The 23,579-nt window shown below is 35.1% G+C and overlaps 1 protein-coding gene across 3 annotated transcripts in view; it reads left to right on the top strand.

Annotated features, from left to right (window-relative positions):
• Positions 1 to 23,579, top strand: part of NRTN (neurturin) — a 211,397-nt gene that overhangs the window by 175,169 nt on the left and 12,649 nt on the right. For all 3 annotated transcript variants that reach the window (XM_053703033.1, XM_053703035.1, XM_053703034.1), the window contains exon 2: positions 21,543 to 21,765. In XM_053703033.1, coding sequence (XP_053559008.1) covers positions 21,570 to 21,765 — 196 coding nt within the window. In that variant the 5' untranslated portion in view covers positions 21,543 to 21,569. The remainder of the gene's footprint in view (positions 1 to 21,542; positions 21,766 to 23,579) is intronic.

The raw sequence follows: 23,579 nt of genomic DNA on the forward strand, positions 1-23,579 counted from the left end.
GCACACTTGCGTTCCAGTGAAGTCTATGGGGGAATTCATTACCACAATCGTGACTTAACAAAGTCTATCTTTTTGTGTGAATTGGGTTTTAACTCATAATACGAACACAACCAGGCATGCACAAAAAGCAAAGTTAATGCTCAAGCTTCAGGGCAAAATAACACTCCACTCATAATCTAGCCCTTAATGGGTTAAATAGTAATTCCTATGTTGAATTCAACATTCCTAATAACAATTACTTGAATAGCGGTACATTTTCCATAAAACAACAAACAAAAAAACACTCATGCCGTTAGCTTCAATGGGAGGATTACTGAAATAACCTCTTAATTGGAAAATATGATGCAGGCCTCTCTTGGCGAATTTCGACCACCAATGCTGGATTGTTAGGTGCAGTAGGGGATGAGTTTCATCACAGACCATGTGCCTTATTACATGTGACAGATTAGAGGGATATATGAGAGTTTCCCACAATGCAACACTGACGGAATTTTAGTGAGCAACAGAGGTCTTGTGGGGACATGTATGAGTATTTAGCGTCTGCATAACCTTTACAGATATTTAACAGAAACCTGTGTGGTGCATGATTGAAGTAACTACAGTTTTACATTGGTTAGAAACCTTGTAGTTTATGGACAAAAACCACATACAATTTTACTATTAAATACTGGTAACTGGAGATTAGGCAAAAGAGGGAAAAAAGGAGTGAAGGAACAAAGGAAGAGTTTGAGGAAGATAACAGTTAAATCCAGACATAAACAGTTTGCTGTTGCTAAGCAACAAAAGCTTACTTCCCGCTGACCATAAGAATATACTGCAGCCATAGGATTAAGGCACAGTAAAGTCAAAATGTAATGCTCATTATCCAGATAGCGCAAACCACTATAAACTATTTTCAAACTTACTTCCACTTCCACATTTGCTTTGTTCAATTTGTATCATATGTGGAAATGTCGCAGTGCGCGACTGGGAGCTAGCTAAGCACATACAAATGCAGCCACCAAACATCAGCTAGCTCACATTATTGCATTGCTGCACCTGTGTTAAGTTCAGATAAGTGTTAAATAATGTTTTCTAAAGCTTATAGCTGCAGAATCGCTTAAATGGACAGTCTACACCTTAGTCATCTTAAGGTCTTACCGTTTGAAATGGCTGCCAAGCTTAGTCGACTGATGACATCATGATCTGGGCTGCACCTAGGCACTCTGCTGAATAGCATTGACAGTCTGTTGAATCCAATTAGTGAGCCTTTTGTGACTATAAGCCATATGCATCCCAGATCATGATGTCATCAGTGAGCTTCGCTTCGCAGCCATTTAAAAATGGCCAGAAACACTATAAATTTTAAAATAACTTATTTACTGTTCCTGCTGCATGATATAGAAAGGGTGCAGGAGGCTATTTGGAGCTTTATTTAGGGTTAGAATTTAAGATGACTAAGGTGTAGACTGTCCCTTTAACAAATGTGTCGGAATCTTGTCACTCACCAGAAGAAAGAGAACCCCTTACATGAAATAATTGAATCTCATCAGTCCTCATCAGTCTTGTGGAGAGGTACGATTTAGTGCAGTTGGCTGTATCAAGCTTTAAATAATTGGGGAAATGGAAATTACTTGCCGTGTCTCAGTCTTTGTTTTTGAGTTGTGGCTCCTGTCAGGTGTCTGTAAGTTTTGCGCCAACATTTGATTGAAGACTCGCACTTTAAAAACGGTTTGAGGGGCAGTATAGGTAACCTATGAATAAAGGGACACTGTACCCAAATTTTTTCTTTTGTGACTCAGATAGAGCATGCAATTTTAAGCAACTTTCTAATTTACTCCTATTATCAATTTCTCTTTGTTCACTTGCTATCTTTATTTGAAAAAGAAGGCATCTAAGCTTCTTTTTTGGTTCAGACTCTGGACAACACTTTTTTATTGGTGGATGAATTTATCCACCAATCAGCAAGAATAACCTAGGTTATTCACCAAAAATGGGCCGGCATCTAAACTTACATTCTTGCATTTCAAATAAAGATACCAAGAAAATGAAGCAAATTTGATAATAGGAGTAAATTAGAAAGTTGCTTAAAATTGCATGCTCTATCTGAATCATGAAAGAAAAAAATTTGGGTTCAGTGTCCCTTTAAGTGTCCATTTTAGGCACAAAACGCGTAAGATGTTGCTCCCAGTGTCACTGTTTTCAATGTTGCGAGAATAAAAATATTTTATGCTCTTTGAGCGCAACCGCTCATTTTTTCTAAATGGAAATGACTTCCCTTCTGAAATGGACATTGAGAAGAGGCTGCCATCCACCTTTCCTGTTTGCTGGCTTTATAAGATGGTGATGCTTTGTGAGGGTGGTTGTCCAATATGGTTATGTTTAATGAGTACATTCTGTTTTGGTTTAAGAGATCTGTTTAAAGAGGCCTTTAATAGGAAGGGCCATTTTTTTTTTGTTTCAGGGCAAGAACTGGGACTATCAGAAATGGTTGTTATATTAATGTAAATTAGTTTTGATATTTTATTATTAATCATAGCTGCAGCTTTTATTTACTAATTTTGAATGTGTTTGTGCTAAACCCTAGTGCTAACTGTGAGGGTTAAATCTGAAAATTTTAAATAAATTGGTTTATTACCAGTGTTTGAAAATGTAATTTTTTTCAGTACGGCCATAAGAGGATTTTTTTCACAAAATTACAGTGAAAACTACTGTTTTTATCTTTATATTTGGCATGAAAATATATCCCATGGGCTAGTATTTTCTTAGCTTTATTTTTGTGCATTTGTTTAGCACAATCAAATATTTAGTGAAGATACTTTGCATTTCAGAGCTTGTTTGTTAACACACATCACCTGTGTCTATGATAAACCTAAAGTAAAATTTTCTGTGTAATGTCATTATAAACATTTTGGACAGTAGCCAGGATAGGCAGAGAGTTTACTTGAAAGTTATTTTACTGTATGTCTGGACTAACAGTCTGTGATTCTTTTTTTAAAGCCGCAAATCTGATTTTAATAAATGCTTCTAACTCTGTATTACAACAATGGCTTTGATGGAAGTTTGGTATTTAAGAATAAATTGCCAAACACTTCAAAAGTAATTAAATCTATTGTTATATAATCTACATAGTGATATAACTTTTCAACAGAATGTGCTGATTAGTTATTTTTGTTTAACAGATATATACATTCAAAGTTAGAAATTATCATATTTTCTGAGCATAAGCACTTAAAGGAATACTGAACCCACATTTTTTCATTCATGACTCAGATAGAGCATTCAATTTAAGCCACTGTCTAATTTTCTCCTTTTATCAATGTTTCTTCATTCTTTAGGTATCTTTATTTGAAAAAGCAGGAATGTAAGCTTACAAGCTGGCCCATTTTTGGTTCAGAACCATTGAAAGCGCTTGATGATTGGTGGCTACATTTAGCCGCTGGCTCGTAAGTTTTCATTCCTGCTTTTTCAAATAAAGATACCAAGAGAACGAAGAAAAATTGATAATAGGAGAAAAGCTGCTTAAAATTGCATGCTCTATCTGAATCATAAAAGAAAACATTTGGGTTCAGTATGCCTTTAAAACATTTTAATCCTACTATAAGGCTATGTGGAATATACAATTGTTAAAATAACTAACAGGGATTCCCCATAGCCATTGTTTGCATAGTCTCTTTTACTGCCTATTTTATATCTGTCCTGACCAGACAAATAATACAACATATTGGCCCCAGTACTTTATAGAAATTCAGTGGAATGAAAAAACAAATAAAAAAAATGAAAAAAGGGAACAAAATTAAAAAGGAAATGTAATTAAATATTTTAAATTGCAATCTCAAACTGCAAGGTCAAAAGAAAAAAAAAGGATGTTAAACAAATAAATATACACATTGTTTGCCTGTAACAATTCATTCAACATGTAACTAACTTTTTACCTTTGTCTGCTGCTTAACTTCTTTTTTAGCAACATATTTTATGATTGTGGGACGGAGGCATTAAAAATTAATATATTAGGATATCATTTTGTTCTGACAGGCAACAACATCAGAGAATTTCCCTGGCAAGTCTGTGCAGACACTAAACACCGGAAATCCATAATGCAGTGCGCCACATGGACTAATCACTCTTATTTATTTATTTGCTTAGCTTTTATGGAACAAAAAATAGAAATAAATAATAATAAGTTAAAATCGAGAATGCAGCTAAGTTAAAGGGTGCTAAAATCAAAATGAAACTATCATTATTCAGTTAGAGCATGCTATTAAAAAATATATATATAAATGTTCAAATAGTTTATGCTCTTTATATGCATGTGCAAGAGTTCACTGTGTACACATATGAGTCTTTGATTCGCTGATGGCTGTCACATGATGCAGGCGGCAGGAAAATGGAAGGAAAGTTTGAAAAAACATCTACTAGTCAGTGCTATTGAATTGTCTTATTTATTATGCATTAGTTGTTTATACAATTCTACTGTTTTTAATGGTCATTTAAAGGGACAGTCTAAACCAGAATATTTATTGTTTAAAAAGATAGATAATCCCTTTATTATCCATTCCCCAGTTTTACATTACCAACACAATTATATTAATATACTTTTTACCTCAGTGATTACCTTGTACCTAAGCCTCTGCAAACTGCCCCCTTATTTCAGTTCTTTTGACAGACTTGCATTCTAGCCAAGCAGTGCTAACTCCTAGGTAGCTCCACTGGCGTGAACACAATGTTATCTATATGGCACACATGAACTAATGCCCTCTAGTGGTGAAAAACTGTAAAAATGCATTCAGATAAGAGGTGTCCTTCAAGGGCTAAGAAATTAGCATATGAGTCTACCTAGGTTTAGCATTCAACTAAGAATACCTAGAGAACAAAGCAAAATTGATGATAAAAGTACATTGGAAAATTGTTTAAAATGACATGCCCTATCTGAATCATGTAAGTTTATTTTTTACTAGACTGTCCCTTTAAGTGGTCAACAGTGCATCTTCTTTGCATTCACCAAGTTCTGGATGAACTTGGATGTTGCTTGTGGTCCTTTGATTTGAGTGTAAAATCTTGTTACATGGTACTTACAAATATAAGTTAAACCAAAGCTTTAAAAAAGCTAACACGTTGTGTACAACTTCATATCTTGAAGAGCAGTGCAATGCATTTATCACCTTTTAATGGTAATATAGACGGCCACATATGATTAATGTCTGTATTCATTTCAGATTTAGAGCAAAAACATCCATAATAATTATTTAATTTTGCTTCATATAATGAATCATAAACAATACTTGCCTAGATGTGAGGTTGGAGAAAAGCCTCATTGTAATTAAAATATCATGTTCAAAATTTATTGAGTAACGTTTCACCTATATTTTCCAGCATTTTATTTGTTGACTTTCTTGCCATTAACATATATAGTTGTGTGAGGCGCCGAATCCCACATCAAAAGCAACCTGCTGGCAATGCGTAAAATACACTAATTACAGCAAAAAACAATTAAGTAAAAGGTTGTGTAAAATATTCAAATGTTTGTTTTTGTTACAGTAATGCAGTATCACTGGATAGAACAAAAGTCATGAATATTCCAGAGGTCTGGTTTGTCACCTACACTTAGGCCCAGTATGTGGAATCTTGTGTTCACGTGTCACTAATTTCCCGCTGTTGACATGGTCATCTTGTTTATCTTTTTCTTTTATTTGTCTTTAAAGGGACAGTAACATTGAAATTCAACTTTTGTTACTCATGACAGAACATACAATTTTAAAAAACTTTCCAATTTACTTCTATTATCAAATTTGCTTCATTATATTTGTTTGTTGAAGGATCAACAGTGTACAACTGGGAACTAGCTGCTGGTTGGTGGCTGCACATATATGCCTCTTCTCAATGGCTCACCAGATGTGTTCAGCTAACTCTCAGTAGTGCATCGCTGCTCCCTCAACAAAGGATACTAAGAATTAAGCAAATTAGATAATAGATGCAAATTAGAAAGTTGTTTAAAATTTCATGTTCTATCTGAATTATGAAATAACGGTTAGGTTTCATGTTCCTTTATTTTCAAGTCAACTTTTTTACATATTAGAGTGCACTTTTTTATAGACTGTGATATTTTTTCCCTTTTGTCAGTTTTGTTTTGAAGATTTTTTATGCCATTATCTTACACAGTGTAAGTCATTTTGGGGTTAATCACAATAATTAAAAAAACAAAACAATTAAAGTCTATGGGGTATTTATGTAGGTAAATAATTTGATACACTTTTCTAAAGGATTGTGATCGACACATATATTTGTCAAGATAAATGTTGCTTCATTGATTAGAATGAAGCTTAAATTGCGGTTTTCAGATGAGAAGACGGGCGGTTACAAATCCCATTTTGGAATTTTCATTTTTTCTATGAGATATTAGTTTTACAAACTTGTTTTAGTGAATCTAAGCCAACATTACAGCTAGTGAGTATAGATAGCCATTTTGCTCAGAACTCATTTAAAGGGATACTAAACACAATTGTTTTCCTTTCATGATTCAGATAGAGCATGCAATTTTAAACAACTTTCTAATTTACTCCTATTATCAAATTTTCTTCATTCTATTGGTATCTTTATTTAAAAATCAGGAATGTAAAGCTTAGGAGCCAGCCCATTTTTGATTCAGACGATGGGTAGCACTTACTGATTGGTGGCTACATTTAGCCACCAATCATCAAGCACTACCCAGGCGCTGAACTAAAAATGGGCCGGCTCCTAAGCTTAGATTCCTGCATTTTCAAATAAAGATATCAAGAGAACGAAGAAAATTTGATAATAGGAGTAAATTAGAAAGTTGCTTAAAATTGCTCTATCTGAATCATGAAAAAAATAATGTGTGTTCAGTATCCCTTTAAACCAGAGAATTAGTGCCTTTCATTGATTGTCTGAATACTTTGGAACAGATAGATTAGCATATTCTGCAACACGTTTCAATAAATTAAACTGTTTTGCTGACATATGTTTGTTGTTTTACACGTTTGATTCATCTTTAACAATAATCACCTGTCAGGGTTCTTTTAATAATCAGAACAATTTGTAATCCTTGTGTGGAAGACACTAAATAAACAAAGAGTTGGCAGGAATACAAGTCTGAATTTGCCTAAATTGTAAAACATTAAGGAATAGATTACAAATGGAGTGCTAACTGTTGTGCACAAGCGAAAAGGGGTTTATAGCGACTGTTCGGGCGTGTTGTTTTTTTTAATCGTATTACAAGTTGAAAGTAAATGCAATCGATTGAATGCCATTAAACTTAATGCTCGTCAGGTTAGAGTGACCTCAGAACTCTGGTTAACTGTTTCACAAAACAAAAATAGTGTAACAAAACATCAAAAATTCATTATAAAGTACAGTTACACTCACAATAACACTATCTGATAAAAAATATTAAACAAAAATATTGCACAATAATATTATAAGGGCTCAATCTATCTATCTATCTATCTATCTATCTATCTATCTATTATCTATATCTATATATATCTATCTATCATTATCATCTATCTATTTATCTATCTATCTATCAATATGGGTATGATTAGAAGCGCACTAAAGAAAGGCTAGGGCAGAAATATGTCATGTATCAATACCTATATATATATATAAAAAAAAACATGTGCATCCAAATATCTGGATATATAAAATGTATTAAAACAATGTATTTAATCTAATACAATGTGTTTTATTATAATATCGACGGTGAAAGGGTCACTTCCGGTGTTATCTGACAGGAAATAAATCATCATAGAAGGTCAGGCAATCTTTTTTGGCGCAAAATGATTAGTAAGACATTGGTTGATATAGAATATAAATAGGCTACCATTACATACCCATGATAGGGCCGAAATGCATTGACAGTATATGGTAAGCCTTTTTCTTTATTCACTTCATAACTCTATCTGAGCTTTTGTATTTTTGTACTTTTTGGGTATTTACCCATATTTTAATTTTTCATTTATTATTTTTATTTTTTCACTGTTTTCACAATTTTTTAAATATTTTTAATGTTTTAATTTTTAAAGGCATTTTCCCCTCCACACTGTTATTATTATATATTTTTGCACAGTGAATTTATTGATTTTTGGCACATCATCACTTTAGGATTGGACAAGGATTCATCAATGACATTTTCTGGGACTAATTAACTAATACCATTAACGTGGTCCACACAACTGATTGCATTGTTTTTATATTTTATATTTATTATTGAGCTCCTTGTATCACATGGATCCATGTTATGTAATTTATTGTGCTTAAGCATTTCATGTTTTAGAATAAATATACTGTTTTAGAACAAAACACATTGTCTATATCCAGATATTTGGATGCGCATGTTTTTTGATATATATAGGTATTGATACATGACATATTTCACTCTTATATTTCTGCCCTAGCCTTTCTTTAGTGCGCTTCTAATCATACCCATATTCTTAAATCCTCACTGGGGTAGCTAAGTACCCCATTTTTAGGAGCTTTTAGGCAGACACATACCAAGCGCTGGGTTAACCGAAAATCGTATCTATCTATTTATCTATCTATCATCTATTGTTTATCTATCTATCAATCATCTATCTATCTATCATCTATTGTTTATCTATCTATCTATCTATCATCATCTATTGTTTTTCTATCTATCTATCTATCTATCTATCTATCTATCTATCATCTATCATCTATCTATTTATCTATCATCTATCATCTATCTATTTATCTATCTATCATCTATCTATCTATCTATCTATCTATCTATCTATCATCTATTATTTATCTATCTATCTATCTATCATCTATCTATCTATCTATCTATCTATATAAAAATAACAGTGAGTGAAGAACAATGGTATTTCAACTGACTCAATGTACCTTTAGGTTCTGGCTCGTGTGAAAGCCAAAATAGTTTTTTTTGTAGCTTGCCCCCTAGAAGTCTCTGGGGTAAATTTATCATGATGCGGACAGACATGATCCGCTATAGCGAATCATGTCCGCCGCACATCAATAAATGCTGACAGCATACGCTGTCAGCATTTATCATTGCTGGTGCAATACCGCCCCGTGCAGGTTCACGGCCAATCGGCCGCTAGCAGGGGGTGTCAATCAACCTGATCGTAATTGATCGGGCAGATTTCTGTCTGCCACCTAAGAGGTGACGGACGAGTTAAGAAGCAACGGTCTTAGGACCGCTGCTTCATAACTTCCGCTTCAGTTCAGTGGGTCGGAAGCAGCATCCGCTGCTTCATAAATCGACCCCTATGAGGAGAGGGAGTAAGTGTGTCTATCCAACCGCCAGATGTTAGCGTGCCTGTAGCTTTCACTAGCGCAATAACTTTTACGTTTCAACCTGTAATATGAATGCAAGAATAGGAGTTCTATTGATTTAAAGGCGCATGGAACCCACATTTTTCTCTTTCTTGATACAGATAGATTTTTTTACTTATTTAATCTAATTTGCTTCATTCACTTGGTATTCTTTGTTGAAGGAGCAGCAATGCACTACTGGGAGCTAGCTGAAAGTTAGCTGAATGAAAAGATGTGGGTTTCATATACTTTTAACTATAGTGGCGTTAGTGCTCAATAGTGCTAATATTTTTGCACTCCACGTTTAATCTAGCCCTCTAAATCTTTTGTAGTTCCCTGTTTAATTGGTGATATACACTATACATATTTCAAAATACCTTACTGTCCTGTCCTTTTAACTACTGCTAATACTGATATATATATATCACCGTTAGTTTCAGGGAACTCTAAAAATGTCAGATCCAGATGCTGATAAAGCATTTTACTATAAAAGCAGTGACCTGGGGCATCTGGAAGCTGTATGTATTTAGTAACTGCTACATTGCTATACACTTGCACTAACTATTTATACATCAGCATGTAGCTTACATTATCTTGTCGTTCTTATTGTCTTTCACATGCTGAGTGTACAGCTCAATCCTTCCATTCTGTTGACTTAACCACTGCATGAATATGAGCAAGTGACATTCATAGAAAGAAACTATATGAAGCATGACTTCTCCAGGACTAACCCTTTCATTTCAAGAGGGGACAGAAAAGCCTTGTAGTATAAAGGATGAAAGTGACTCACACAAAGAAGCAATATAATTAACTGTTAAATGACTGTCAGTAATTTAGCTGCCCATTTTTTATTTGTGTTTCTTTTGTAAGGTGGCTGTATTGTTAATAAAGTTTTTAAGAATCAAATTGTCATTATTATGTTTACCTGTGTGTGCAAATATAAGGCAAGGTTGTTCTATAAGTCTGGAAAAAATGCTTTCTGATCATTACAGGCAGTGCAAGTGTTAAGAGGAAGGTCTTCTTTACTTCTGCCCTGGGGGTACTTCAGCACCATGGACAGCAGCCAGAGCCGGTTCTTTTGTGGTCAGCAAAGGTCACATGATAGTCCAATGGATCAATGGGCTGCTTGTCGTATATCTCGTGTGACACTACTATGAGGCACATTGTCCCTTTTATGACTGGGACAGCCCTGTCCCATCACCCCTCAGTTAGAGATGCACTATAACCGGCATATCCTTGTTAGGGAAATTACTGATTACGGGGCTATTACGTGAAAATACTACAGAGCATTAAGGTATTTTATTTGATTCTAACTTTCTTCTCTGTTTCCTCTTTTGTCATAACCTGACATTATCACTCAGTTCTTTCAGTCTGTCTTTTGTGTAAGTCATCATGCATTCAGTGCCAGTAAGCATGTCCCTTACTAGTTGTACACATGGCATGTTAGCTGATATCAAGAGAATATACCCTCATATCTAATCGTAATGTTCCCATTGTGCCTGTTTGTCCTTGCTGTCACTAATCTGTAAGTACCCATATTCTGTCATCCTCTCCACAAACAGCTGATAAGAGTTGATTTAAAAGCCTCTATGGCATTCCAGATTCTTAGAGAACTAGCAGTGGAAATTCATTTTATATATACATATATATATATATATATATATATATATATATATATATATATATATACATACAGGTGTGGAAAAATATCAGTTTTCTAGTCAGGGGTTAAAAGCTACTAGCCCAGAGGGAAAAAGTTACTAGTCCACACAATGTTAGGGATAGGAAAAACTCACATTCCTACGTTGTCTGCTGCAATTTCTAAGGTGTTTGGGACCAGTGGACCACTGGAAATGTCAAGTCCTGTATGTATATATATATATATATATATATATATATATATATATATATATATATAGCATTTCAATTTCTCTTTTTGTTCTGTATATTACCATATCCTTTCTCCTTCCTTTTTATCCTGTATTATCATCAGAGCTTCCACACCTACTTTTCTCCATTACTTTTCCTATATTCATTTGGGTACTGCTTCCTCATTATCCCTACTTCCTTCTTTATCCAATCCCACATAATTTCCATAATTCCTTTACTTTGTTCCCTTAACTTATGACCCTAGATAAAGGTTGCTGTGTTCTACCAGCTTGCAGCTCACAAACCTCTCAGGGGTAGTTAGAAAATTAATTAAAAAATAAGACTAATTCAGACAGTCTCTGAAAGTGAAACTGATTTCCATATTAATTAACAGGTCTAAATGTAAAAGCAGCATTTCAGAGGGGAGTACAGAGTTTAAATGGACATTAAACTCAGAACTGATTACCTTATGCATTTTTAATTAAAGAATATATGGTAATTAATTCAGATTAATGTTACTTGGCTTTGCTGTAAAATACCTTTAAAAATTGTACTTGTTCCACTCCCTCCAGATGGCTGAGGACCTTCAACATACCCTGCAACATGCTACAAAGAGATTACAGTACAAGCTCATTTAGGTCTATCCCTTGTCAGGCACAGCAAAAGGAACATGACCAGGAACATACATTTTGCCAGGCTTTTCAAGGGGTGTATCCCTAATTTTCTCTTGATTTCCAAAACATGTATATTGTGCTCAATAACAATGTTAAATGACATTAAACTAAAAATATAATCCCGATAAACATAAGTAATAAATTAAACATATTAATATACATAAATGATTTATTTTGCTTGCCTTTTCTGTAAAATATATCTAAAATTTTGCTCGATTCCCACTTCCCTAGAGAGGGAGGAGCTCAAATTATGTAAACTTTGTATGTTCCAAATTGCCTGACCAAGCTACATTCTAAACAGTGATTGCTTAGAGCAATGCTACATTTAATGAAGATAAGGTGGGGTTTAATACAAATTGTCACTTTGTTAATGCAATGTGCAGTTTTGCAAGAATTTGCCTGTTTCCGGGCACGCAATAAATAACCAGCCATTACAGGTAGCAATTAGCGCTCATAAAATTACCCAGAGATCAATTCTCTGGTTCCTTTCATAAATGTGCCCCAAATGTCCCCAAAATACAGTGGTGTGTATTTTATAAAATAACTGCATGAAGCAGTTTTTAATGCGGAAAGTTGGCGGTGAGGGGTATTAAAAAAAAAAGAGGCCAAGGCTCTCATTGGAGCCTATAAAAGTGCACTCTCGTGAGTGCAATCCTTCAGTGCAATGCGAATGCGAGGTCACGTTCACATTGCACCTAACTCGTAATACCAGTGCACATTTGCGTGCACTTGTGTTACAAAGTGGAGTGCAAAAATTGCTTTCACGGATGCAATCTTTTGCGCTCCACTTATAATCTGGCCCTTATTTTGCATGTAGTGCATACATGCTGATATATATTGTTCATAAATAAAAAAGATACTCTATTTTGTGTGCAGGTATTTTGCAATTTAATGCTTGATTTCTGATATATACTATGCATAAATAAAAAATGACTGCAACGTCTCTTTAAAATTAAGGCACTAGAAGCAAATACAAAAACAAAATGTGAATGTGCTGTTTAACTTGTATTCACTTCTAATTTTGTTTATGTAATTTGTTATCAGTTTATAAAGGCAATGAAATATTTTTAAGAAACATATAAACGACAAAGATCAGTTACCCATGAGATTTAAAGGACTTACTGATAGCTGAGAGAAAAAAATAATGTATTTTGTCAGCCTAATTATAGATGCTGCAAGACCATTACACTTGGAAAGTAATAGAAAATGAAACAGTCCTTTTTAGTAATTTCTAAATACTCCACTATACACAAAATAAAATATCTAAATGGAAAAAAGTGTTTGAATATGATATTATATTAAATGTTTTACTGCTATATTGAAGTACAGAGCTTTAAAATTGCATTTTGATTTACTAAATCCCTTAAAGAGACATAAAACCTAAAAGTTGTCTTTCATGGATTCAGGTAGAACATACAATTTGAAACAACTTTCCAATTTACTTCTGTTATCAAATTTGCTTAATTCTCTTGCTATCTTTATTGGGGGGGAGCAGCAATATAGTACTCGGAGCATTGTGAGCTAATGACAAGAGGCATATATGTGTAACTACCAATCAGCAACTAGCTCACAGTAATGCATTGCTTCTCTTGAACCTACCTAGGTGTGTTTATTAACAAAGGATACCAAGACAGAATGGAGCTAATTAGTAAACACGTAAGATATGCCTTTTCTGTGGTGCTCGTTTTAACTATTTTTTCAATAAAGTTGAATTGCTTTAACTACTGTTGTACGGCTGCGGCTTGTTCCTTTGGCTTGGTTAAAAATTGCATGTTCTATCTGAATCATGAAAGTTTAATTTTGACTTTACTTTCCCTTTTAGATCTCACAGTTGAACCTCACAATACCAGAGAGGTTGAATGAATCTAGGCCTCTGTCTGTTTTTGTCTATCCTCACTATCTTTCCTTTTTCTCTATCACCTTGCCACACGCAGTACATACAGACTTTAAATCATTCAGCATTCTCCCAGAATCCTTTGGACTAATGCCAACCACGAGGTACAAATAACACATTCTGATTGCAGGGGGGAGGAGGGGGAAGGATGGATGAAGTCCCAGAAACCTTTTAGTGCTCTTGGAATGACGATTAAATGGAATTCAAACGTTGTAAATAGACAGCGAGGGGGCTCTGAAGTATGGCGGTTATCATGAGTCAACCTCCTGCTTGGCTTTAGTAGTTGAACAAGATCTGTTTTGGAGCTAGAAGTGTCTTTCAAGGGCAATAAGAAAAAAATGTAAATAACAATATTTCACGGCTTCTCGCACAAACTTTACCTTTTCTTACCCTTCTTACAGCAAACAGATGCATTGTTTTAATACATACAAGTCAAGAGTATTTTGTTTTACTTTTTTTCTAACTAATGTCTTTTTAGTTTTCACATGCATAAACTCTGGCTCACTTCAATGATCAATCCTTAAATATAAATACAATATTATTAATATGGTAATTACACAATCAGTTAGTCCTGCCTGCTCTTATTTATTTTTTCATTTCTTCATTTATTTATATTTTGTCTTATGATTTTGTTGTTAGACAGCAATAGAAAAAAGGGTAACATAAATATGAAAAGAGCATAAACTATTTCTTAAACTTGTTTTCAAGAAGATATAATTTATATGGGCAAATGATGCAGATGTAAGAAAAGAAAGTGGTACTATATTTACCCAACAGAGGGCCAGATTACTAGTGGCATGTTACTTTTTTTTTTTTTTTCGTGCGCAAACACTGTTAAAAGAAAGCTTTTAATGCGGGCGGGTTAGCGTGAGTATTACAAGTTGAAAGTAAATTGTGTACAAGCAAAACCTGCCCTAATAACTGGGCTACAGATATTGTGACCACATTAACTACTTATCCCTATAGATTTCAATGGAGTGCGCTTTTAAAATAAACCTAACACTTATTGCTGGAGCACTAACCTGACACCGCATTAGACCTATAGCTCTAACTCCGAAGATAGTAATACATATTTTATATTCCAGGGTTCTTTACATAGAAGAAAATGTTAATTTTTTTAAAATAAAATAATATATATATATATATATATATATATATATATATATGTGTGTGTAAAAAAAATCGAAGAACATTTTCTTCTAAGTGGAATGTTAAATATTTACACTAAAATCATATTAAAAAGTATTTTTCAACTTTTATGGTATTTAAGTGAAAAGGGCCCAAGAATAAGAATAAAATAAAAAGGAGGAAAAGGGGAGAGATGAGGAATAAAAAAACAGGAAGAAAGAAAGTAAAGAGTGCCTTTTGCCAGCAATTTCCCATTAATTTTAAAAAATACAAAAAATTAAGGTGGCCTCAGGGATAGTGAAGAGAGATGCATGTCACAACACAGGTATTAAAGTGCATTAATAGTTTAATAATTATCATATACCAACTTAACCACCTCAAAACACAACATTAAAAAAGAAAATAGTGGCCACTAGAAAGATCAAACTAATACGCTACAATAAAATGCCCACAATAGGGTGCATATATATATGATGCCCAATTAGGCAGATAGGAGGATGGTAGTCAAACAGCTAATATAGTTACATAAATACACACACAGTATCTCACAAAAGTGAGTACACCCCTCACATTTTTGTCAATATTTTATTATATCTTTTCATGTGACAACTTTGAAGAAATGACACTTTGCTACAATGTAAAGTAGTGAGTGTACAGCCTGTATAACAGTGTAAATTTGCTGTCCCCTCAAAATAACTCAACACACAGCCATTAATGTCTAAACCATTGGCAACAAAAGTGAGTACACCCCTAAGTGGAAATGTCCAAATTGGACCCAATTAGCCATTTTCCCTCCCCGGTATCATGTGACTCGTTAGTGTTAGAAGGTCTCAGGTGTGAATGGGTAGCAGGTGTGTTAAATTTGGTGTTATCACTCTCACACTCTCTCATACTGGTCACTGGAAGTTCAACATGGCACCTCATCGCAAAGAACTCTCTGAGGATCTGAAAAAAAGAATTGTTGCTCTACATAAAGATGGCCTAGGCTTTAAGAAGATTGCCAAGACCCTGAAACTGAGCTGCAGCACGGTGGGCAAGACCATACAGCGGTTTCACAGGACAGGTTCCACTCAGAACAGGCCTCGCCATTGTCGACCAAAGAAGTTGAGTGCACATGCTCAGCGTCATAGCCAGAGGTTGTCTTTGGGAAATAGACTTATGAGTGCTGCCAGCATTGCTGCAGAGGTTGAAGTCAGCCTGTCAGTGTTCAGACCATACGTTGCATACCGCATCAAATTGGTCTGCATGGCTGTCATCCCAGAAGGAAGCCTCTTCTAAAGATGCACAAGAAAGCCCACAAACAGTTTGCTGAAAACAAGCAGACCTGTGGTTGATGGTGTCAAGAGTGTGTGGCGGCAACCAGGTGAGGAGTACAAAGACAAGTGTGTCTACAGTCAAGCATGGTGGTGGGAGTGTCATGGTCTGGGCCTGCATGAGTGCTGCCGGCACTAGGGAGCTACAGTTCATTGAGGGAACCATGAATGCCAACATGTACTGTGACATACTGAAGCAGAGCATGATCCCTTACCTGCGCCGCAGGGCAGCATTCCAACATTATAACAACCCCAAATACACCTCCAAAACCACCACTGCCTTGCTAAATAAGCTGAGGGTAAAGGTGATGGACTGACCAAGCATGTCTCCAGACCTAAACCCTATTGAGCATCTGTGGGGCATCCTCAAATGGAAGGTGGGGTAGTGCAAGGTCTCTAACATCCACCAGCTCCGTGATGTTGTCATGGAGGAGTGGAATAGGACTCCAGTGGCAATCTGTGAAGCTCTGGTGAACTCCATGCCCAAGAGGGTTAAGGCAGTGCTGGAAAATAATGGTGGCGACACAAAATATTGACACTTTGGGCCCAATTTGGACATTTCCACTTAGGGGTGTACTCACTTTTGTTGCCAACGGTTTAGACATTAATGGCTGTGTGTTGAGTTATTTTGAGGGGACAGCAAATTTACACTGTTATACAAGCTGTAAACTCACTACTTTACATTGTTGCAAAGTTTAATTTCTTCAGTGTTGTCACATGAAAAGATATAATAAAATATTTACAAAAATGTGAGGGGTGTACTCACTTTTGTGAGATACTGTATATATATATATATATATATATATATATAGATTCATTTTCTCTTTTTTATTGGATCTATTGTGTGTCTACTTAGATGTCCAACTTTAAGTATATATGCATATGTGTAACATCTGCTGTGTAAATATCCTCTTTATGTTTAATACACTGATATACATATTCTTTTATTCTCTCTCTCTGGCGAAAATTACAATAATGAACACAGATGAATACATGTTTGAGTAACTCCAGAGCATCTGTTGTTTAACCTATGCATTGTTTGAGATATATTTTTACATAAAAATATGTTACTCATACTATACATTTTTTTGAGATTGTTTATTCCCACTATAGGCTAAGGTCTTTTATGGTCACTATTAAGTGAATCTTTATATGTGTTCATTTATTTAAATATAGTGCAGCTTTAAGTGTCCAGGGTTTAGAATTGTGATAGCACCTTAAATATATTGTAATAAGGAATTTGCATCTCTGTTCACACCTTTTGTTTTTAGACCAATCAAGGTGGCTCTGTTGCTTTTTAAAGGGTACAGGTGCTAAGTATTACAGCTATGATTACGGCCTGATGGCCGAAACATGTTAGCAGATACTGTGATTTTGGATGCTGCTTCGTGTACCTCTTGGATATGTTTTTAACTTATTGTTAATAAAGACTTTCTTTTACAAGATTGACTACTGCAACTCTTTGACACTATATATATATATACAGGGAGTGCAGAATTATTAGGCAAATTAGTATTTTGACCACATCATTCTCTTTATGCATGTTGTCTTACTCCAAGCTCGAAAGCCTACTACCAATTAAGCATATTAGGTGATGTGCATCTCTGTAATGAGAAGGGGTGTGGTCTAATGACATCAACACCCTATATCAGGTGTGCATAATTATTAGGCAACTTCCTTTCCTTTGGCAAAATGGGTCAAAAGAAGGACTTGACAGGCTCAGAAAAGTCAAAAATAGTGAGATATCTTGCAGAGGGATGCAGCACTCTTAAAATTGCAAAGCTTCTGAAGCGTGATCATCGAACAATCAAGCGTTTCATTCAAAATAGTCAACAGGGTCGCAAGAAGCGTGTGGAAAAACCAAGGCGCAAAATAACTGCCCATGAACTGAGAAAAGTCAAGCGTGCAGCTGCCAAGATGCCACTTGCCACCAGTTTGGCCATATTTCAGAGCTGCAACATCACTGGAGTGCCCAAAAGCACAAGGTGTGCAATACTCAGAGACATGGCCAAGGTAAGAAAGGCTGAAAGACGACCACCACTGAACAAGACACACAAGCTGAAACGTCAAGACTGGGCCAAGAAATATCTCAAGACTGATTTTTCTAAGGTTTTATGGACTGATGAAATGAGAGTGAGTCTTGATGGGCCAGATGGATGGGCCCGTGGCTGGATTGGTAAAGGGCAGAGAGCTCCAGTCCGAATCAGACGCCAGCAAGGTGGAGGTGGAGTACTGGTTTGGGCTGGTATCATCAAAGATGAGCTTGTGGGGCCTTTTCGGGTTGAGGATGGAGTCAAGCTCAACACCCAGTCCTACTGCCAGTTTCTGGAAGACACCTTCTTCAAGCAGTGGTACAGGAAGAAGTCTGCATCCTTCAAGAAAATCATGATTTTCATGCAGGACAATGCTCTATCACACGCTTCCAAGTACTCCACAGCGTGGCTGGCAAGAAAGGGTATAAAAGAAGAAAATCTAATGACATGGCCTCCTTGTTCACCTGATCTGAACCCCATTGAGAACCTGTGGTCCATCATCAAATGTGAGATTTACAAGGAGGGAAAACAGTACACCCCTCTGAACAGTGTCTGGGAGGCTGTGGTTGCTGCTGCAATGTTGATGGTGAACAGATCAAAACACTGACAGAATCCATGGATGGCAGGCTTTTGAGTGTCCTTGCAAAGAAAGGTGGCTATATTGGTCACTGATTTGTTTTTGTTTTGTTTTTGAATGTCAAAAATGTATATTTGTGAATGTTGAGATGTTATATTGGTTTCACTGGTAAAAATAAATAATTGAAATGGGTATATATTTGTTTTTTGTTAAGTTGCCTAATAATTATGCACAGTAATAGTCATCTGCACACACAGATATCCCCCTAAAATAGCTATAACTAAAAACAAACTAAAAACTACTTCCAAAACTATTCAGCTTTGATATTAATGAGTTTTTTGGGTTCATTGAGAACATGGTTGTTGTTCAATAATAAAATTAATCCTCAAAAATACAACTTGCCTAATAATTCTGCACTCCCTGTATATATATATATATATATATATATATATATATATATATATATATATATATATATATATATATATAAATAAAATATACCGATACACATATTTAGACATATATGTATACAATTTAGCCATTTTCAGTCAAATACCTGGTCACATACCATATATATCTTTGAACCAATATTTAAAAAAAAGTATTAATATTTATATGAATTTTTTTGTCAGAAACGGTATATATGGGTTTAACACTTTATTTTAATGTATTTTTGTTGTGTTTGGTGCTTTAAAAAAAAAAAAAAACCCTACCCCTTACACGTGGTCTTCAGTCACAATATTGCTGATCACATCCCACACTAACAATAGTGCACCGCTTGTAATTTAGCCCAGAAGGAGAAAAAAAAAAAGGTGTCCAGTGATGGGGGATTTGGGGATACAGTAGAAGAAAAAAGGATCTGACAAGTAAACAGGTGGAATGTACAATAGAAAGTGGTTTAATTACTGCCTTAACGATTAATCTCATTTTCTTATAAAATGCACCTCTCTGTCACTAATGTATACTAAAGACTGTGGCATGCTTAAAGGCACCCTATACTATATAAACATTTATTATGCACTTGAAACCCACAATTTGAACATACTGAAAATATTGTTTTACATGGAGAATAGTTATATTAAGTTGCTTATTTTGACTTTAAAAACTAACAGGACGGGCACATCTGGCTCATGAGATATAAGCTCAGCGGCTGATAGAGAAATTTTCTGCAGCTCTGATGGTGAACAGCAAAATAACCCAGAGGCACAAAAACTAAAAATGTTTTTCTCACCACAAAAACTTTATTTAAAAAAATAAGTAATGTATTTTGCGTTTTGAAATATCTTCATTTAGATTCAACAAAAATGACTATTTAATAGATTAATCAAATATTGATCTGTGAATTAGCCCTAGACTTTTTTTCTACAGCTCATTCATCTCCCTATAAAAATTCAGTTTGCTTTTTATGCGGATTTCTAGCGGCCTCCTTACAGTTTTTAATTTTTTTATTTGAAATGTATATTTTTTGCAGGTTTACAAATATTTTTATTTTACTAAGTTTTTATCAATTTAATTTACTCCCCAAGCCCCAATGTTCACACTTGTACAGACTTTTCTTTTATTTGCAAAATGTTGTCTGCTAGACATATTGCTATATACAATATAACTATTGTTATGGATCCATATCCAACTTCTTTATAAACTATACCTATTATTCCAACTATTTCTCTTCATAACCCCTACCTGTAATGCCGGCTATTGTTGATTTATATAATTCCTCTTTTTTTGCTGAATGTAACTCCTCCCGTTGCTTCCTGTGTTCCTCCCTTTAATTCCTCCCATTGCTTCCTGTGTTCCTCCCTATAACTCCTCCCATTGCTTCCTGTGTCCCTCCCTATAACTACTCCCATTGTTTCCTGTGTTCCTCCCTTTAATTCCTCCCATTGCTTCCTGTGTTCCTCCCTATAACTCCTCCCATTGCTTCCTGTGTTCCTCCCTTTAATTCCTCCCATTGCTTCCTGTGTTCCTCCCTATAACTACTCCCATTGCTTCATGTGTTCCTCCCTTTAATTCCTTCCATTGCTTCCTGTGTTCCTCCCTATAACTACTCTGATTGCTTCCTGTGTGCCTCCCTATAACTACTCCCATTGCTTCCTGTGTTCCCCCCTATAACTCCTCCAAATTCCCTATAAGTCCCTCCTTATAACTATTCCCATTGCTCCATATGTCCCTCCCTATAAATCCTCCCATTGCTCTATAATATAGACTGTGGTCCTCAAGTACCCTCAACAGGCCAGATTTTCATTATAGCTGAACCAGTGAAATAATCAGCTGATCAGTAACCATGGTTACTAACCTGCTCTCAGCCATCAGCTGATTATTTCACCTGTGCACTGGTTCAGCTATAATGAAAATATGGTCTGTTGGTGGTACTTGAGTACCGTGGTGGAGAAACAATGCTCTATATGAAACGCCCATAAGTCTTCCCATTGTTCCATATGACCTCCATAACTCCACTAATTGTGTCATGTTAACCACTCTCTAGTGTACACTCAATTGCACCATATAGCCTCCTATTACTGTGCAATGTGCATACACCCTCCCTGCAACTTATAATGGTCCATTGGACATGTCTGTAAATTACACAGCTTCATATTTATTTTCTATTTTTTGGATCATCAATACAGTGGATTTTACAGCTCACTTTCCTTAGAATTATATTAGTAGTTATACATTTATTTCCAGTTTTCGGAATTTTTATTCCATAGACTTTTATCTGTTCATCTGTTTGACTGTGGCCATTTGTCTTTTATTTTTCAGAGTCTCAATGTCTTGATTGCTCTTAAGATGAAGGTATGGAAGAGGACAGCCCCTGCTTTGATGCTCCTCTGTACTGTGTTGTCACTCATGGTCTGTATAGAAGTCGTCTTCAGGAGTTGGAAGCTGAACTCGCCTTCCTCACGTTCAGTAATAAGCTCAACCATGAAGGGGCAGAGGAGATTCCCACGAGCTGTGGAGCGCAAGAAACCTATGGTTTCTCAATGTAAGGAGGGATACCAATATTTATCTCCAAGATTTCATATTTCCATAAATGTCTATGGAATAATTAAACTAAGAAAGAAATATTTAGGGAGGGAAAGAGTTAAATTATAAAGTATAGCTGTGGTTAATTATAACCAGAGATACATTGTGGACAACGAATAATTACTTAGATTAACTAAGTTACATGGAGCAACCAAAGAACAAAGGATATCCACAGTGTAAAAATGCACAAAGTGCTATATATTTTATCAAGACAGAAAGAGTATGGAAACAATATAGAATACAGTTTATATTTAAACATTTAAAATAGCTTATTCGGCATTGAGCCAAGGTGTACACCGCTAGTACAAGTTAAAATCACATCATAGCAAATTAGATAGGGAAATTTCACAAGTATACTTATTAATGTAGTCACAATAGTCTAATTAGCAATTATACAAATATTTATTATAATGTGGGTAAATCATTGGTAGAAATTATATAACTACTGGGATAATCCTAAAAAGGTAATACCAACATACAAATTGCAATATGACAAGACAAAGGGAGAGGGATAACTATTTATAGGTGTTTTGTAATGTATTTAAGTAAGGTTGTGCAATCATATCGCCCTAAACATACACCAAGTTATAAAGCAAACGTATCTGTTCACAGAGTTAATTAATGATCCTATTACTCCCTTTAGTAACGAATAAAGGAATAGTTTTAGCGATTTACCTACTATGTGCATTTTTACACTGTGGACTTCCTTTGTCTTTTAGAATAATACAACTGAAATTAAAGTACATTTTTATCTCTCACTTTCTACAGTATATATATACAGTGTATATATAGATAGATAGATAGATAGATAGATAGATAGATATAGATATATATATATATAGATATATATAAATACACCTGCATACAAAAGATTTTTAGAATCAAGTTTATAAGCAAACTCTACACTGTTTTACAATAGTCTTTATAATAGTCCAGAAACATAACCTATGGAAATCATTTACCCTATATCATCTGCTATGGTCAATTAGGCACAGATTAATAAGCCCCTGCACTTATAAAACAATCACTCTGCAGAATGTTGTAGGGTCATGTTCCAGGATCCTCTCTGGAAAAACACAATTTTCTGGGGTAGATTACATATAAAAGAAGGCAAAGGAATAAGTACATGTAGCACATTATAGCCTGTTATTATTGCTACTTTATATCCCTTTAAATGTTGGAAGTGGTTCTTCTCTTAATATTTTCGTTGTTGTTGTTTTTTTTGTTACAGTATTGTCAAAACGAGACAGTCTTTAGATACAGATGGTAAGGCATTTTGAAATTATTTTTCAGATGGTTTTTGAGGGTTCATATAAGTTTATATATTGTAGACCATAGGCAGTGAACTGTGGCTGCACATCAATGCTTAGCAGTTTACTAAAATAGATCCTGAGAAAGAGGGACCTTCATTGCACTTCATTCTCTATTAGTGTTTGTAAATGTGCTAGGAAGATAGTAAGGTTTCAGAAAGGATTTAGCGGTTATATAGGGTTTAGAAGAATGCTGGGTTGATGGAGAAAAATGATCAAGTTAGTCTATAAGGGGCTTGACATAGTGGGCAAAATTCACAGGTCTCTCCAGCCTCTCAAGTCTCACCATTTCCTGTCTTTATTCTAAAGAATGACAATAGAGTTAATGTTATTAATTAGCTGTAAAGTAGAACTTAGGAACTAGAGAGTCTGGCAAAAATGGAGCAAGTTCTTTATAAAGTGGCTGAGATAGTTTGTGATAGTGTGAGTCCTGTAAGACTGAAAACATCGTTTTCAGTCTATA

This window comes from Bombina bombina, chromosome 2, assembly GCF_027579735.1.
Source record: "Bombina bombina isolate aBomBom1 chromosome 2, aBomBom1.pri, whole genome shotgun sequence".
NCBI classification, from domain to species: Eukaryota; Metazoa; Chordata; class Amphibia; order Anura; family Bombinatoridae; genus Bombina; species Bombina bombina.